Below are 19,980 nucleotides of genomic sequence, written 5' to 3'. Positions count from 1 at the left end.
AACATCTGCATATATGACAGTTAAACACACAAACTGTTAAAAGATTCACAAGACAAATAATTCACAACAGAAATTTTAAAATGGTAAAATAACATACCAAAAAATGAATCTCACAACGTAACAAAAAATATACTAAATGAAACAATAATGAGGAATTATTTTTTATCTGTCAGATTTTAAAAGGTATTAAAAAATGTGAAATCCAGTGTTGGCAAGTGTGTGGGAAAGCAGATACTCTCATACAACACTGGTAGGAGTATAACTTGATACAGATAGAAAAGCAGACAATTCCCTTTGATCCAACAATTTCATTTCTGCCAACTTACACTGATGAAGTAATCAGGCAAATGTGTAAAAATGTATGTGTAAGGATTGGAATGACAATAATAAACTCTCAAAAAAGATATTCTTATGCATCCATACAATAACAGAACAGCCATTAAAAAATTGATGTAGACTCTATACAGACTTGGAAATATGGTCACAAAATTTTTCAAAATAAGAGCACAGACAGGCAAAACAGTAAGAATAAGATGATTCCACTTTAAAAGATATGTAAAATGTGGAAGGATATATAAAAAAATGTTATAATGGTTATCTTGATAGGGGATAAGTTTGGTATTCTTTTAACATTATTCTGTGTTTCTGAATTTTTATGTGCATGTTTTAGTTTAATGAAAACAAATCTAAAGGATTTTCAAGAAAATGACAAGTAAAACATAGGCCAGTCTTGACCCTCAATTCGATTTTTTTTTTTTTTGGACCCTCAATTAGATTTGACTTTCATGAACAATGTATCTGAAAGTTATTCTAAAAATGAGAGTAAGTTTCAGAAAAGTTATTGCCTAACCAAAATTCCACATTTACTTATTTAAATTGACCAAAACATTTCAAAGAATAAATATTTCAAACAATTAGAATAATTACCAGTAAATACAAATACCTAAGGATCAGATGCAGAAGCAAATCCACTTGTGAGGCAGTAAGTACAGTACAGTGGTTAAGGCTCTGGAGGCAGACACTGAGTCCAAATCTCACTTGCGTGTTGCTCTTAAAAGTCATTCAACCTCTCTGTGCCTCACTTATGAGACGGTCTAAAACGGTCTAAAACTCTCAATGTTAGCAGTTATTAGTCATTATTACCATCACTGCGAATGGACTGGCCAATGTGCAAATCAACTAATAGCACCAACTCAAAGGCAGCTAGAAAGGCTATTTCTAATAGATGAAGTTCATTAACTGAATTAATAGTATGTTTCATCTAAATTTAAACAGTGTTTCTGGGAGAGATGTGCTAAGGCTTTTCACTAGGACTGGGGATTTGATCTCTATGTCTTTACAGTGTTCTATCAGTTTTTGCTCTATGTATTTCAAAGTTATGGTGAAAACTTCGCATTATTAAGAAACCTACCCCTATTTATCCATTTGATGATATTCACCCTAATCCTTCATTGCTTAACAGTAACACTGCTATCCAAGTTTTCTTGTTAACATTTCCCTAATATATCTATTTCCATCCCTTTATCTTCAACACTCCTGTGCCAGTTTGAGATGTTCCTTATAATCAACATAAGGCTGGATTTCGTTTTTTAAATATGATCTGAGTTTCAAGTTCTTAATCATCCACATTTAATATAATCAGTAATCTGTTTTTAGTTTTTCCTGTCATGTTATTCTGTCTTAACATTTATTTTTTTAAAGCACTAAACTGAAATACTACAGTTCCACTTTTTAAAAAAATTCCATCATTAGGCTTATTATTCATTTCTGTTGAAAATAGAAAATGTTTAGAAAATGTTTATGCTTATCAACTATTTCTGAACTTATTTTTATATAACTGCTATTCTCAAGCTAAAAATCAACTTTATCTTATTTAGGCAAATCTCATTGCTGGTTTGCAAATAGGCTAATTTCTGGTATGGGCCTATTAAATGGCATCTGCTACATTTTTTTTTTTAAGGCAAATGAAGTAACTTTAATTTTAAAAAAGGCGTTTAGATCTGAAAATTCTATCTTATATATTTTGTTCTCTAACTTTTTCTGCCACACTCATACAGACATACACACAAAATGATCATGTAATGAATAAGTTCCCATAATTAAGTGATACAGCATGCAGTATTTCAAAAATTAGGGTGATGATATTAGCAGCCTAAAAAAAAAAAAAAAAAAAAAGAGTATGTTTCATGTGTGCATACCTCCCACCACCTTCTTTACAGTTGGGACAGGTGCAAGCTACCCTCCGAAGTCTTTTTCCTTCTTGATGTTGTTGGTCCCCTTCTTCATCTACCACCTGTACTCTTAAGTGTGTTAGATCATTGGTATTCAATGTAGAATCGCCACTGAGCTGCCACTCTTCAGGATCAGGTTCTTCTTCCTTGATCCTAATATCTAAAGAAAAAAGCAAATACAGATGAGAAGCAGCCCACTGGCCCAAAAAGCATGAGATCTGAGCCTCTCTAAGGTAAAGTGAATACTATGTAAAAGTCAAAACTCATGTTTGTGGAACATAACCATTGGTCCTTATTGTGACTTATTCTTTTAAAACTATTTCTATTTTATTCTAAATATCAAAGAATTCAGCCAAAAAAGGGAATAAAGCCAGCATGAGAGCTTGCTTTTTTTAAGAAAAACAATTTTTTTGAGCAAGCTGAATCATCAATTCTGAAACTTCAATTATATATTGTTCAACTAGTCAATAAATCCAACAATCAATTCAGATTAGAACAAATTCTAATGCCTTAAACCTCTTTTTCATAACCTGTATCAATTAATCATCCCTATCTATAGGTACTATGTGAATGCAAAAGAAGGGGTCATTCACTTGAATCTGTTACTCACAAATTTAAGCTTTAAATTAAGTCAATCATTACTAAAATATCTACAATAGCCATAACATCATGGTGGAAAAGGGTACAGAACTATGAGACAGTTTCTTTTTTCAAGGAGTTTTATTACAAACCAGACTGGGAAACAGAATGAGGATGCAATGGTAAGGAAGAGTGGACATGGCAGCAAGTTATGCCATTTTCTCAGCAGAGCCAATCATCTTTATTTATACTGATAATGATACGATATCATTTTCTATGTGAAACTAAGATGTTTTTTCATCTCAGAAAACTTTTTTAAAGAAACAATACAGGATTTAGAACAAATACTGAATATAACCATCTTTGGTAAAACAAATTCTTGTAGATTTTTACTTCAACTTATGTAAACTAAAAATCTTTTTTTTTTTTTTTTTTAGATCTAGATCAGTCACTAATAACTGGGGCAAAAATAGCCTTAAAAAATCAAATGTGCCTAGTAACTCCTGAATTTAAACCAATAAAAACTAGAATATATAGCCAACAATCAAGAAAAATGCCTCAAACAGTTTAAAACTAGTTTATCAGAATAACTACAACTAAGAATCAGGCAGAAAAGTAGGAAGAAAGGGGAGTCTGGCCTGGGCAACAGGGTAGATAGTTGTACCATTCACTAAGACAGGAATACTGGAGAAGGTCCAAATAGAGGTAAAGAAGGACAATTAATGAGTTCAAGGTTCAAGACCATGGAGTCTGAACTGTTCATGAGACATACAAGTAAAGAAGTTGGACCTACAGCTCTGGAGCTTAAAAAAAAAGAGGCAAGTGCTACAGATACAGAAATTATCAGTATAGGGATGTTGAGTGGCTCAGTCGGTTGAGCATCTAACTCTTGGTTTTGGCTCAGGTCATGATCTCAGAGTTGTGAGACTGAGTCCTGCATCAGGCTCCATGCTCAGCGGGGAGTCTGCTTGAGATTCTCTCTCCCCTCTTCTTCTGCTCCTCCCCCGACTTATGCACACTTGCTCTCTTAAAATAAATATATAAATCTTAAAAAAAAAAAAAGAAAAATTCTCAGCATATATACAGTGATGAAGTCCATCCAAAGAAGTAGGTGAGATCACTCCACAACTATAAATAGAATGAGAAAAAAAGTAGCCTATGAGGAATACAAACATTTAAGGAACCGGCAGAAGAGGAGGAACCTGCAAAGGAAATTAGTATCCAGAAAAATGTGCTACATCAAAGAAAGCAAAGAATGTATTTCAAGAAAGAAAGGAAGTAGTCAACATCAAATCTTGCAGATAAATGAAGAAACTAAACTAAGAACATGGGTAAGAAGTGAGAAAGTGTTTAATATAAAGTACAAGTAAGTTTTTCAAGAAGTCTGGTTTGAGAGACAAAAACATGGCAGTAGTTTAATGGGACCAAAGAGGAGAGTTAAGGGGAGGAATGTTTTGTTTTTAAAGACAGGAAAAACCTGAACATGTTTAAATGCTTATGAGAAAGATCCATTACAGACAGGTTGAAAATACAGGATTGAAATCCCTAAAATGTGAGGAAGGGATGATAAGCCACAGCACTTACAGGTTTAGCTAATGATTTAGCCACAATTTCCTCTATTACATGAAGTAAGAAAAAATACAAGCATATTCATTCGTCCAGTAAATAATTAGCTACTATGTGCCATGAACTGTGCTAGACTCCAGACCCAGAGAGAATTCGACGACTGGAAATTAAGGGAAAATTGGTTTCTCTCTCCTCAGTGAAAGGATGAAGAATTAAACTATGTATAAAATTCCTCCAAATACACAACATAAATGAGTACTGACCTCTGTTCCTTTATAATCAGATGTCCATCTGCATCACTATGACAAAATACCTAAGTAACTTGCAAAAACATTGCACAGTACTAGCTTTATCAGTTAAATAAAACACATTAATATATGGATAACATATATGCAAAGTTGGATAAGTTTGAAGTCCACAAAATGAGGAATTTTATCAGATGTTTTTAAAGCTGCTTGTCTTACATTATTGTGACAAGACAGCAAGTAAAAAGGAGGACAAAATACTAATATCAAGAATGGATAAAGGAGTCTAGAGAGACAGAAGAAAAGTTTTACAGACATAAAGAGAACAAAAAAAGCAACTGATAAGAGAGGGCAACTTGACTGAGGGGATGAGGGTATTATAGCACATTCCTGCTCCTATTGCTAATTCTGTTACTGGAACCTACAAAATACGTTTAAACAATGTGTCATGGACATGAATATTCACAACACAGGACATAAAACCTAACATATAAATTGAACACATCTGGTCCACCTACCAAACTTTCTCCTTGCATCCCTCTTAGTTTTACAGCATCATAAGCCACCTAATTGCTCAAACTATCAACTCTAGGTGACTCCTGTCAGTCCATTCCCAGCCTCTCATCTCCCTCTTTTGTCAATCCATCTTCTCCACAGCTTCCAGAATTTTCTTCCTAAGTAAGAATCTAATGGCATCACTTTCCTGATAACCATACTTACACTAATTCTCTATTTTCTACAGTATAAAGACCAAACTCATTAACTTGGTATTCAAGAATGTTCTCAATCTGGCCCCAACCTGCTCTTCCAACTTCAGTATTAAAAACACTAAAATTCTCATCATTTTCAAAATATATGCCCTTTGTCAATGACACTCTCTTGTGTGTGCGTTTTGCCTAGACTGTTTCCTAGTTCTTTCCTTTTTCATCTAACCTCCATTTATTCTTCAAGGCTAGTTCAGATATCATCTCCTTTATATATACTTATGGTAGTTAGATTTATTGGCTCATACATCCCTTTAGATAATAAATGCTTCACTCCAGGGTGCTCAGAAAATACAATCTAACTGAATGAACAAACTTTCCCTAAGGAGGAACTTCCAATATAGGTAATAATCTACCTGGAAAGACTTTGCCCTCTACTTTTCTATGCTCCTTCTATCTGCAAATAATACATAAAGAGATTTTTTATAAGATTAAGAGTCATTTCATGGGGACAGGACCACAAAGTGCTCACTAAAAATAATAGATTAATTTCCCAACAAGTGTTACACCAAGTTTTAATCACTTCACTTGCTCATACACAATCTGGGGTATTTTAGAATCTTAATGATAATAATAATTAATCCAATAAATCTGAAACAATTCCCCTTTGCCAACTGCATACCATTTTAATTACAGACACCTTAAAAATAAGTCTCCAGTACTAGGTGGTCAAGGTTACATCTTCCTCAATATCTTAGTGTAGATGTTAGGAAAATATTTTTTACTGTGCTCTCTATTTATTAATGTCCTACATGTGATGCCTACTTATTCTTAGAAATCTACGATTTATAAAGCTCAGAAAAAGGGGAAATAATAATCCATTAAAATGGCCCATGCAAGTATGAAAGGGTACACATTATTATTAGGTATCAGGAAAATAAAAATTAGTATCACAATGAGATATCCTACATACCACCTAGACGGCTAAAATTCAAAACAGACCAGGCCAACTGCTGGCAAAGTAGTGGAACTGAAACTCTCCCACACTACTGGTGGGTGTGTAAATTGGTATAACTTTGGAAAATCTTATAACCATATCTTCTAAAACTAATCCTATGTATACCCTATATCTCAAGCAATTTTATTCCAACAGAAATGCATACACATGACACCAAAAGTAAAAAAATTCACCCTAAAATGAAACAATTCCAATATCCACTAGTATTGGAATGGAAAATAAATCATGATATATTCATTCATACAATGAAACATGTTATGAAAATTAACAACCTATATGCAACAGAAACAAATGTCACAAACATAATTTTAAACAAAAGGCTCACGCGCACGTGCTTTCACTCTCTCGAAATTCCATTTATATAAAGCTCAAAACCACCGGTAAAACTACTGTATGGTGACTGCCTACCTTTAAGAGGGGTAATGACTGGGTATAGGGAGATTGCTGGGTTGTTGGTAATATCTTATTCTCTTGATCTGGGTGGTAATTTTTCCTAGGTGTTCATTTTATGGAAATTCATCAAATTATACACATATGATTTTACATATTTCTGAATGTATATTCAATATACTTACACTCAATATACTTATATTCAATTATACTTCGATATAAGTATTATTCTAAATAATTTTTTTTCAGTAATCTATAGGAGATTACTTAGGAATTCTGTGTCGGTCAACTTCTTTTGTTGTGGTTTCATCTCTAGTTCCTATATAATCAATTGTAACACCTTCCCCCAACATAGGAATTTAAAACAAAACAAAATCCTTAAGATGAGTGTGCTCCAAAAAATAAGTCCATAAACTGATGTTTAGAATATAATGTTATTCACTCAGTAAGTATGTGAATGACAACAATGTGCCAGTCACAGTTGTAGGTTCTAAGGATAAAACAGTTAAAAAGAATGAAGTTCATACCTTTATCAAGCTTCCTTTTTAGTTGGAAGAAGACAGAACAAATAAATACATCCACAGTATTTTAGGTGATAAAGGGTTATGGAAAAAATGGTAAAGAGAGGCAGTAAGTAAAAGGAGTGAGGTACTGGCTATTTTAGAGTGGTCAGAGAAAACTGCCTAGAGGCAAAAGATCAAGTATGGTGGAGGAAAGTATTCCCGGCAGAAGGAAAAGCAAGTTGGATGTATGCTTGGTGTATTCAGGGAAAAGCAAGGAGGCTTGTGTGGCTAGAATGAAATGACTATGAATAAAGTATAGTAAGTGATAAGATCACAAAGGTAAAAATATGGGGGAGATAAGAATATATATGAGTTACACATTGTATATTATCTCACAGGCCATTATAAGGACTTTACATTTCATTCAGAGTGAGGGAAGCCACCAAGGGATTAAGAGTAGAGGGGTGATATAACTTAAATTACATTTTTATTAAAATAAATTCAAGATCACTCTAGCTACTGCACTAAAGAGACTGCTGGGAGGCAAAGGCAGAAGTAGGGAGACTAATTAAATTAGGAAGCTACTATATAATTACCAAAGCAAAAAATGATAGTGGCCTAAAACTAAGGTGTTAATGAGGCAACAGTAAGAATTGGTCAGAGTCAGTAAGTATTTTGTAGGTAGAGTCAAAGACATTGCTAACAGGCTTAATAACAGGGTTTTTTGTGAGGTGTGAGAACAAGAAAGGAGTTAAAGACAATTCTAAGGGTTTTTTCTTGTGCCATTAACTGAGATAGGGTAGACCAGAAGTAGAAAAGATTGTGGGAGAGGGGTGCCAATCAAGGACCCATTACTGGATACAAAAGTTTTGAGGTGCCGAAGAAAAAACCAAGTGATGATGCTACTCAGGCAGTTGGTGGGTCTGGAGTTCAGGCAAAAGTATGGCCTGCAGTTATAAATCTGGACATCATCAACATATACAGTTGGTTATTGAGAGTGACCTGGAATAGAGTACAGATAGGAGGAAACTCTGGGCCACTTCAAAGTTAACAAGTAGAAGAGATTAAAAAGAACCAGCCGGTGAGACAGAAGGAAACTAGTACTCAGAAAGCAAGTGAAGCAATCATTTCAAGAACAGAATCAGAGGTGTCAATGCTTGATAAGTAAAATGAAGACTAAGAAATGACGTTTGGATATAAAAATGTGGTAATCACAGGTGATCTTGACAAATGCTGTTGCAGTAAAGAAGTTAGGACGCAGCCCTGCCTAGAGTAGATTCAAAAGAATGGGAAGATGAATTGGAAACAAGTATATACAACACTTCCCAAGAGTTATGCTGGGAAAGCAAGCATTATAAAAATGTCACTGAAATTCCTAAGCTAGCCAACAAAGGCAGATTTAACATGTCTAGTAGCAATACACGTATAATATACACTAGCAATATAAAAAATGAATATGCTTATTTAAACATGATTTTGGGTACATAAGGAAAAACAAGTTTAAATGCCAAAAAATTTAAGCAATGCAAATAGATTTGCATACACACTTAAGAACTTTATAAACAGTACTATTTTTTTAAAATTGTATTTACTCTCTACCTCAAAATGTTTAAATTTCCTTTTCATCTGGCCTGGTATATGACAGTACTATCTCATGATTATGGTTGTTTTCAAGGCCTACCCTAATAAAACATAGGGATACAGAAATGAAAAAAATTACCTATGTATCTGGGCAAGACTTGAAGGAAAAGAGAGAAAACAGGGACTTTAAATGATGAAATACACACGACATAGACACACACACATGCGATATGGTTACACAGACTAATTTTCTTGTGTAGCCTATGGACAAACACAAAACTGAGAGAATGATACAGCTGAACATGTTATTAATACACTTTAAGTACAGAAATACCAAAAAAAGGAGAATGTGACAGAAGCAAAATCTCCTGGGGTACAGGAGTGTGGTGAGGGTTTAGATGAAACTAACTTCCTATAGCCACCACTATATAGCACTGTTGACTTTAAAGAGTTTGGCTGCTTTTGTGTATTAGGAAGATAAAGCCAGCCAGCGGTCTCCAAATCTTTCTGACTGTATGGCACTATTAGTAAAGCTGTGAATAGGGAACCCATAAATATTAATTAAGCATATACACTCTAATTGATTATAAAATATCGTAAAACACAAATACATATAAAAGATAAACAATTTTAATTTTATTGTTAATTACGATAGCTCAACATTAGGTAGTATGTCACAACAAAATATTTAGGGCAAGATTCAATGTTATCAATAGCAGAAAGGGACTACTCTGCCACTTTCTTGTCGTTCAGTGATACCTTCATTTTCTTTTCTAGTCAATCCATGGTTTCTTTACATGGATATTAAAGTCTGCTCTGAAGGTTATTCAGTTCAAACCAGAAAATATAAATCCATTTAATTCAAGCTTATATAAACAGCAATATGCAGCAGGCGTGCTAAAAGCATATAAAAAGTGAGAGAGTGAGCAGGCTTAGCATATGTAACACAAACATAGCTGACATGGAATTAATGAAGGTACCAACGGTAATCTGTATAATCAATATTAGTTAAGCATTAATAACTCAGGGCATGCCTAGATTTCTATTAAAAATATTACCAGAAAATGCTAAATGCTTCCTCCTAAGACTATCTGGCTAATTATTTATCAATAGAGCTAAGAGAATATTTAAGATACATTCTTAACTGGTTTATCAAGTCTGGAATATGCATATTTAATTTAAATAACTAACACTAAATATGAATTACAGTACTGTTGATAAAATGAGATATTCTCCTTTATCAACAGCATATCATTAGGATTTTGTTGGTCTTATCAAAGGCTTTCATATTCTCTGCCTTCAATTTTTTAAGCCCTGATGAAATTACTTCATTTGATTCTAAAATTTTACATTTTCCCTTTAATCAGTTTCACCGGCCTTAAAAAAATCACCTAAACAGAATTATAGGATAATCCTACAAGATCTCATGTATTATTTTTAATTAGATTTTCACATTCATAACAATTCACATTCCTAAGGACATATCAGAGCTACCAAGTCTTTTTTTTTCCAATTTTTCTTTCAAGGAGAGAGTTTTCAACTACAGACATGGATTCTTATAAATACAACTTCGTTAACTTAATCAAAAGAAGTTAACATTTTAGGGGATAGTTATAAAAACTGAATTTTATTCCTTTACCTATTATAAACAAAATATATGTACATGAAGCAAATCTCTTTCCCACAAACCCTATCTCCCCAGATCTGGATTGTTATTCTTCTATGACTGCTCCCTTCCCCCTATTTAAAATTAATCTTTAATTTCATCTCAACTATCTTTTTTTAAAGCCTCCCTTCTATTTTTTTATAGCAGTTTTCCAAATTATCTTCAAAGCTTTTCTACCTAATTAGGAGATTATACAATAGGATTATTCATCCTAGAAAATCTAAATAATAACAGCTTTTTACAGGATATACACACACAGATGTAAACACAATTAGAAATAACTGATTTTCTAATATGCCTTATAGAAGACCTCAGTTATAGCCACACCACAAATATATAAGAAAAAGGCCATGCGACTTAAAATTAACACACTAAATCTTCACTTTATTTCATCTGAAGTACTAGGTAAGTCTCTGTTAAGGGAGCAGTGTTCTATCAGATGATGATGATAATAACTAGCACTTAAGATTTACTTGTCAGACACCACTGTAAGCACTTAATATATATTCCCCTACTTTCTACATAAGAAAACAAGGTTAGTAGTTTGAAGTAGTAAGAAACACATAATTGAAAATGGATAGAGCCAGGATATAAGACAAAGAATTATGCAAAACACACTGCAAGTATTGCTAAAAACCAGTTCCCTACCAGGGTTAGTTCCCAGGAACAGGAGCTTAAGGTAGCCTCCTAACATATGAATATGTAACTTTAACTGTAGTATGATCAAATCAAATTAATGTGACTTAAAATCTGGGGAGGATAAAGAAAATGTTGGGTATACATACAATGGGAATATTGTGCAGCCTTAAAAAAGAGGGAAATCCTGTTACATGCTATACAACATGATGAACCTTGAGAACATTAGATGCTAAGTGAAATAAGCCATTCACAAAAGAACTAATGTATGATTCTTCTAATACGAAGCATCTAAAGTAGTCAAAATCACAGAAACAACGTAGAAAGGTGGTTGCTAAGGGCTAGGGAGTAGGAAGGGGAGAATGGATACAGAGTTTCAGTTTTGTAAGATGAAAAGTTCTAGACATCTGTTGCAGAACAGTGTGAGTAGACTTAACACTACAGAACTGTACACTTAAGTATGTCAAGATGGTAAATTTAATGTTATGTGCTTTTTACCACAATAAAAAAAAATCTGGAAAAATCTCCCTTGTTGCTTCCCACCATGGGGGACTTCATTTTAGGAACCTCACAGATAAAATCTTCAATGTCACATACAAGAAATTCAGAATAACTATAAAGGAACACATCAATATATTACCGCAGACAGTGTTCCTTCCTAAGGCTCCTCCCTCCCCACCCTGTAAGTTTGAGAGACTAGTTTTCCTCTCTCCTTCAGATAAGAAAAGACTACTTTAAAGTTACTCTAAAGTTTAAAAAAAAAAAAGATAAAGTTGTTCTCCACCACTTCCCCAGGTTAAAATACTAAAAAGGACGACAGTTCCCAATAATCCTTGACTGGTAAGAAATAACAAAGTGATCTGTTACAAGCAGCTGTCACAACTCTCACTATTCAAATCTTAATAGTACCAAAACATTCATCCTAAAAGTAGATTCAAGTTTTGGATACAACTGAAGATGAATTGAAATAACATATTATGAGTAACATTAATTAAACTGGGAGATATAACATTGTTCTTCATTCAAAACAGACCATAACATAAACTGGATCCTACAGAAATGTACCTCCTTACCACCTAATCATCTAAATATTCTATCCCTGGCATAAGCAAACACTTTCCTAGTCTAAGTAGTTGAGGACAAAATTACACTTAAAAAAAATCTTTTTCTGGGCACCCAGGTGACTCAATCGGTTAAGCATCCAACTTGTGATTTCAGCTTTGGTCATTATCTCTTGGGGGGTGAGATCAAGCCCCCATGGGGCTCCACGCCCAGTGCCCAGCGGGGACCCTGCTTGAGATTCTCTTCCTTTGCCCCTCCTCCACTTGTGTTCTCACTCTCAAATAAATAAATCTTCCAAAAAAAATCTTTTTTCTTCAGTCTAGTAAAAGGGGGGGAGGGAATATACAAAAACAGCAAACAAGTTACATACGATTTTTTTTAACCTCACCTGGCAAACCCTATTCTTTTTCATGCCACCTACCCAATAAACATATCTTCTTCCATATTCATATATATATATATATATATATATATATATATATATATATATATATATTACTTATCAAGAATACAAAAAAATAGGGGCACCTGGGTCGCTCAGATGGTTAAATGTCTGCCTTCGGCTCAGGTCATGATCCCAGGGTCCTGGGACTGAGCCCCATGTCGGGCTCCCTGCTCAGCGGGGAGCCTGCTTCTCCCTCTCCCTGCTGTTCCCCCTGCTTGTGCTCATGCTCTCTGTCAAATAAATAAAATCTTAAAAAAAAAAAAATGCAAAAAATAGCTCTATATTGATTTTATTACTAATCCAATCTCATTTCATGCTGCAAGAAAACTCTCTTCCAAATTACATGGTTTGCAATCATCTCTTAAAATATTCCTTAAAAAAAAAAAAAAAATAGCCATTACCGGGGCATCAGTCAGTTAGGCATTGGACTCTTGATTTCGGCTCAGGTCATGATCTCAGGGTTGTGACACTGGGCCCCAAGCCTGCTTAAGATTCTCTCTCTCCTTCTCCCTCTGTCCCTACCTCTCAAACAAACAAAAAAGCCATCACAGAACAGATTTCAGTTATGCTTTTTAAATATATTATACTATAACTTCTTGAAATACAATGGCCATGGCATATAGCAAAATATAAATTCATTTTCTCAAATTAAAATACCTGGGGCTCTTTTCATTAAGTTTTAATTATAAAAACTTTTTTTAAAAAATTAAACATTGGAAAAGAGTATTATTACTACTTCAATGTTTAATTATTTGTATACCACTTTAAAAATACATCAAAAACTTCTAAAAATCAAAACCTTCAGGGCATGAGCTATTTAGGATGGTAGTTTATGAGATTAACTACAGGTTACCCACCATATTTTGAATGGAAATCTCTCCAGAATTACACACTCACCTATTTTCTTTAGCAGGAACTTGAAAATGTTATTTAATCTTTGTTTAATGACTCCAATTCATTATTAAAAATAATTTACGGTATTAGACAAGTCCTGGAACACGGCACTAAAATAAGTCCAGAATTCCAATTTTTGTTTTTTTGCCTCCTTCCCAACTTCAGTGGTATCAACTCTCTCTCTCTCCCAAGCCACATACCCATCATCCTTTCTAATGTCTATCTTCTAAGCCAGTTTGAAACTTGGAAATTAGCCCCAGGATTGTTAAAAATTGTATATGAATACTGGAAAAATTAAGCCTAAAGAATCTGAGGCTTTTCCTAAGAAACCCAAACCCCCAAAAATACACCACAGTACCTATACCTGCTCCAGCTTAGGGGCTTTCAAACTGTCCTTAAAGGACACTATAAACTTTAAGTTCATCAGCAGAGAATATGAATATATAGGGTCCCAGGTTCTCATATAAATCAGAGCAGCCCCTTAAGGTCAGTTTTATATACTGGGGTTCTACTGAGACTTTATTTGGGAGGAAGGGGTTCTACTCACCATTGGACTAAAACTAATGTGCCTATCACTATATGGGTAGAAAAACTAATGGTTTGGGGTTTATTTTCCCCTGCCCCCTCATTTAAAAAAAAAAAAAACACCATTTAAACAAAAGATTCCCTTTCCTCAATTGTTTTAGAAATGCTTATTTTTGGGTGCCTGGGTGGCTCAGTTGGTTAAGCGTCCGATCTTGGTTTCAGCTTAGGTCATGATCTCATGGGTCATGGGATCGAGACCCATGACGAGCCCGTGGGCTCCATTCTCAGTGGGGAGTCTGCTTGGGGATTCTCTCCCACTGCCCCCCTCCCCATTCACTATCTCACTAAAAATAAATAAATCTTTGAGGATCAAAAAAAGAAAAAGAAATGCCTATTTTTCCCCCTAAGGATTATTTACAACACTTTCTGTGTATTTTCAACAATCTTAATTTGAGTTGCTATCATCAGAAATAGGAAACCATACCACATACGTATAACTTTGAACAGTTATTTTTAGTTGTATACTACAAGTTTCATTGTTTTCTATGTTTTCCTTTGTCTTCTACCTACATAATCTCTTTGCCATATCACCTATATAAGAGGGCACTTTAGTCACCTCACCGCGTGGGCTTTGTCTATTACAAGAAATACAAACCAAAAAGCTGCATATCAGCAGTTTTAGAATTTGTACATTTTCCTTTGCTCTCAAATTCCAGTGTCTTCAATTCAAACATTAACGAGCACCTACTGTGACTAAAATTATAACCTACCACATCAAGCAGGACTAGTAAGGTTGTGCTGTAGTAACAAAGAATCCCAAAATCTGAATGGCTTGACACAACAAAATTATTTACTTCTCACTAATTTTACATGTCTGATTCAGTTTGGCAGAGGGGGATCTGTTCATCAGTCCCTCAGGAACCTACCCTCTACTTGATACATGCTTCCAAGACTGCCTTGACAAGGAAGTGTAGAAGGGAATGTGGTAAATCACATCCTGCTTTTAAACTTCCATTCACATTTTACTGGCCATAATAAATCACATGGCCTGACTTCAAAATGACAGGAAAAGGCAAGAGAGCAGAATTGGACTATTTATGAAGAATCCTGATCCCAAGATCCCTTGCTGATCAAACATTCAATTTCTTCTCCTTCCTACAAGTGGAATACACCTGTACCCTGCAGAAGATAACCCAGAACTCCCATCTAGTTACAGCATCAAGCTCAAAGACCAGATCTGTGGATGATATGGACATAATCTCTCTATCATGTCCAGATATGGCCCCTCTTTACAGAAACCTATTACTACAACAAGTTATCTACCTCCGCCTACACACAAAATATACAATGATATATGTATAAACATATTAATGAGGTAAGTATAACCATAAAAAATGATGTAAGAACGAGGTAAGTATAACTATTAAAAAACACTCCCGTTCAAAAAAAGAGGAACAGAAGACACAACAGTCAGTGGTTCATGGTAATTCATAAACCCAGACAGAGGACCGGGTACGCTCCGACTGATCAATGGGAGGAGTTTCTCAGTACAGTGTTCTCTGTGCTTCTTACTTAGCTCTGCCCTCCAGGAGTTTTTCCTTGTCTGTTATCCTCCTCACCACAAGTAAAGTAGACACAGAATGTGCCTCTTCAGCTAAGCAGAATTCTCAGCCTGCTGGCAGAAGGCTAGGGGGCAGGAACCAAGAACATTAAATCTCAATTTGTTACAATTTTTTTTCACACTTTTTTCATGCTTGTGGTTTCCTTGGCTACACAACTCCCTGAAAAACTTAGAAGGTTCTTATCTATTTGATTCTAGCCATTTCCAAGTGCCAATATATAGACCACAGCTTTTTTTCTAGATACATCTCTTAGACTGACTAAATTTCTTTGCTTTCCTGTCACATGAGACTGTGTCTACTTCTACTTAATTGTGAGTACCTTGGGCTTACCTTTACCTGACTTTAGTAGGGAATCCATACCTTTAGTCTCTTTACCCTAACCAAAATGAGTTAGTAAACCATCACTCTGAGTCACCTTAATCCATTCAAATGTTTTAACAATGAAATATGGTCATAACCTTGTTTGGGTCCTTGCCATTAGACAGTTCTGATTATCTGCTCAAAAGGCTTCTCAGTTCATCTCTTACTGATTGAAGGTGAAAAGCAGTTGCTTCTTCCATTCCTACAAAATCCCCAAATTTCTGGCCTCTGTATAGATTCTCATTCCTATTTACGAAACAGCCAATCATTTTCTAGCTCATTTCCTCCGTACATCTCGTCAAATGGAGCTAACAGCAGTTAAAATACAATTGTCCAACTTCATCCCCTAAAGCGAAAAATGCAAGTTATTGCAGGCAAGTTTTACCAGATGCTTCTCTGCATTGCATCTTCCCATTCTCTAATATCAGTTTCCTTGCTGCCTGATCCTCGAACCAAAGTAACCATATTTGCGGATTTTTTTTTAGGGCACCCTACTGCATCAATTTTGATTTTAGTCAGGATAGGTGCTACATAGGTGCTGCCCAACTGAAACATAATACAAATCACATATATAATTCTAAGTTTTCTAGAGGCCACATAAAAAACTTAAGAACAGTGGAATTAATTTTAATAATATTTCAATTACCCAAAATAATTACATTTCAACCTGTAAACAGTATAGAATTTAAGTGCTTACCTGCTGCATCAGGGAGCTAGTAGCTACCATATTAGAAACGCAGGGCAAAATTAAATTGTAGTAGCAAGCAAGCCCTGAAATCTCAGTGGTTTATCTTTTTATTCATGTCCATGATAAGTCAGCTGAGGGTATATACTGCATGCTTTCCCACTTAAGAGTTTAAGGCTAATAGAGTAGTAACTTTGGTATATTTCATTGGCCAAAGCAAGTCAAATGGCTACACCCTAACTTGGGTGTACCCAGAAAGAAAACCAGAAATATTAGGTAGATAGCACCAATGACAACTATATCCATTTTTTAAATCACATTTTAACACTTTCAAAGTAAGTCTTTAAGGAATTAGAATTTTAATTTTTTCTTTTTTGCTAGTATACACCTACTTCAAAATGCAAAACAATTAAGTAGTAAGCTAGTTAAAACTTGAACTCTAGAATACATACAGTTTCTTTACTATGGAACTTAATTTTTTCTTCAACAAGGTTTCTGAAGATCTAGTAAGAGCAACTGAAAAGATAAGACTAGCGCTCAAATAGTATTCCTTTTACTTCACTTTGGCAAACAAGTACTTCAAATCTTCTTTAACTTCTTGTACCAAGCCTAAGTGATTATGGCTGCTGAAACAAGTACGGGCTGAAAAAAATTAAATGGGAGAGGAAAAGCCAAATTCCTCAAAAGTGGGGTGAAAGAAAAATAAGGAGACAAATAATACCATTCATAACTAAGGATATTTTTACCATTTTTCAAAAAGAATTCCTTATCATCTTTATAAGTTAACTTACTGCCATTTAACACTGTAACATAAAAATCAACTGCCTATTTATTTAACCAAAATATAAGGTATTACTACTTCAAAGCCTAAGGCTTTATTTTCACAGGTTTAAGGCTGAAACCCTCTTCCTCCAATAGATAAATGCTTATTAAATTCTATTCTACCTTCACATAAGCATCCAAAGAAAGAATTTTGGCATATTTGAGGACCCAAGATAATGGCTGGATTAGATGAAATACTGGGAATTAAAGAGTATCACACTGAGTTATATGTAGTAGGCAATAAAAAAGCATCACAAGGAGGGGCTTGTGTAAATAAGAGCAAATTTTGCTTAGGGAATAAATGCACTGGTATATATGTGGACTGGTTTCATATAGCATTTAATTCCTTTACAAAATCTTTGTTTTGAAGTCTGGTGTTCTAACTTATTAATTAAGAGTCTAGAATAAAATAAGCTCTTTTAAATAAAGCAAAAGTGATAACAGAACTGATAAGCAATCCATGTGGATGCTTTGCTGAGAGAAAATAATCAGACAAAGCCAAATCCCAACCAACAAAACATCCGAAACCAAATCTATGGAGTCCAAACTAAATTTTCCGATGCCAGAAATGAGACAGACAAATGTCTTTCTGCTACCCAAAGAAATTATCACCCACTAAAACTTTATTTTTTTAATTTTTTTATTTATTTGAGAGAGAGAGAGCACAAGCAGGGGGGAGTGGCAGAGGCAGAAGAGAAGCAGGATCCCCACTGAGCAGACAGCACGTCATGGGGCTGGATCCCAGGACCCCAGGGTCATGACCTGAGCCGAAGGCAGACGCTTAACCGACTGAGCCACCCAGGCGCCCCTCACCCACTAAAACTTTATAATCCTACAATAATGTCCTAGAGATGGTGGAAAATATGTTTTTCTGCATGTTTTATTGATGCTAACAAGCAGCTAATTTAGACTCCCCATCCTAAAAATTTCCCAAAACACCTTCCTTTTTACCACTCTCTTGTTCAGTTTTATCTACTCTCACGACTCCATGTCCATCACTGCTACAGAATTTCAGTCCTTCATCTCTACTACCAACAGTCATTTCAACCTAGAACTACAAATTCAATCCATTAAAACTGCTTTCCCGGTGCACCTGGGTGGCTCAGGGGGTTTTTAACAGCGTTTGCCTTTCGCTCAGGTCATGATCCTAGAGTCCTGGGACCCAGCCCTGCATCCCTGCTCAGCAGGGAGTCTACTTCTCCCTCTCCCTCTGCCTCTCCCCCTGACTTGTTCTCTCTCTCTCTTCTCTCTCTCAAATAAATAAATAAAATCTTCAAAAAATAAAAACAAAAAACTGCTTTCCCTTTGCTTCCCCCAGATCAGTTTCCCTTCCCAAATCTCCCAATGATATGATCTTTTTTAAAACAAAGGACTAATCTTTTATTTCCAATAGCTAATCACCAAATCTTGTGGATTTGTTTTTTGAAATGTCTAACAGCATTTTTACTTCCTTACTTTATTCCTATATAACTGAAATAGTGTGGCACTTATGAAACAACTAAGTATTTCTCACACCCTGTCCAAGCTGTTATTATGAACAAGGCTCAGTAACCCAAATATCATGGGATTTTTGACACCAAAATTAAGTCCAATCTTATATATTAAATTTCTTTTTTAGAAACTCAGCAATCCAAAAACAAACCAACCAACCACCAAAAAACTTAGCCATCCAAAATGTCCCCTAATCAAAAACAAGAGAGAACAAGACCTACATTTCCAAAAGCTTTTTAGTAAAGAAACCTCAAATATATACAAAATTAGAACAATATAATAAACCCCAATGTACCCATCACCCAATTCAACAATCAACTCTGGGACAATTCTGTTTTTCTATATCTACACTGCTTCCATATTATTTTGAAACAAATCCCAGATGTAACATTTGTTCCACAAATACTTCAGTAAGTATTGCTCAAAGATACAGAATTTATATTTTTAAAATCTTTCATCATTTTATTCTTATAATACACAAAACGTATAGTGTTTAAAAAAAAAAAAAAAAAAGACTTCAGGCAAAGTCATTTAATTCTTCTAAACTCCCTCACACTCAGGCACGACTACATCTAAAATTCCTTTTGCTTCTCTTGGCTTTTCCCCCCACAGGTTTATAGGTTGGTTTCTGAAACATAATTCTAAATGTCGAGTCTTTGAAAAGCTATAAATTTAACAAAATTACACAACTCAGAGTGGTATGAAATAAACAGGTACCATGCATCTCAAACATGTGAACAAAGTTACGGGGCACCTGGGTGGCTCAGTCGGTTAAGCCGCTGCCTTCGGCTCAGGTCATGATCCCAGGGTCCTGGGATCGAGCCCCACATCGGGCTCCCTGCTCAGCGGGGAGCCTGCTTCTCCCTCTGCCTCTGCCTGCCTCTCTGCCTACTTGTTCTCTCTCTCTCTCGTCAAATAAATAAATAAAATCTTTAAAAAAAAATTAAAAAAAAAA

General features: G+C 34.9%; 1 protein-coding gene across 1 annotated transcript in view; it reads right to left on the bottom strand.

Annotated features, from left to right (window-relative positions):
• Positions 1-19,980, bottom strand: part of SP3 (Sp3 transcription factor) — a 57,467-nt gene that overhangs the window by 8,887 nt on the left and 28,600 nt on the right. Inside the window, exon 5 of the mRNA XM_032407888.1 lies at positions 2,199-2,391. Within this exon, the coding sequence (XP_032263779.1) occupies positions 2,199-2,391 (193 nt within the window). The remainder of the gene's footprint in view (positions 1-2,198; positions 2,392-19,980) is intronic.

The sequence above is a fragment of the Phoca vitulina genome, unplaced genomic scaffold (assembly GCF_004348235.1).
Source record: "Phoca vitulina isolate PV1807 unplaced genomic scaffold, GSC_HSeal_1.0 scaffold1, whole genome shotgun sequence".
Classification (NCBI taxonomy): domain Eukaryota; kingdom Metazoa; phylum Chordata; class Mammalia; order Carnivora; family Phocidae; genus Phoca; species Phoca vitulina.
This window is presented reverse-complemented; position numbering and strand designations above follow the sequence as displayed.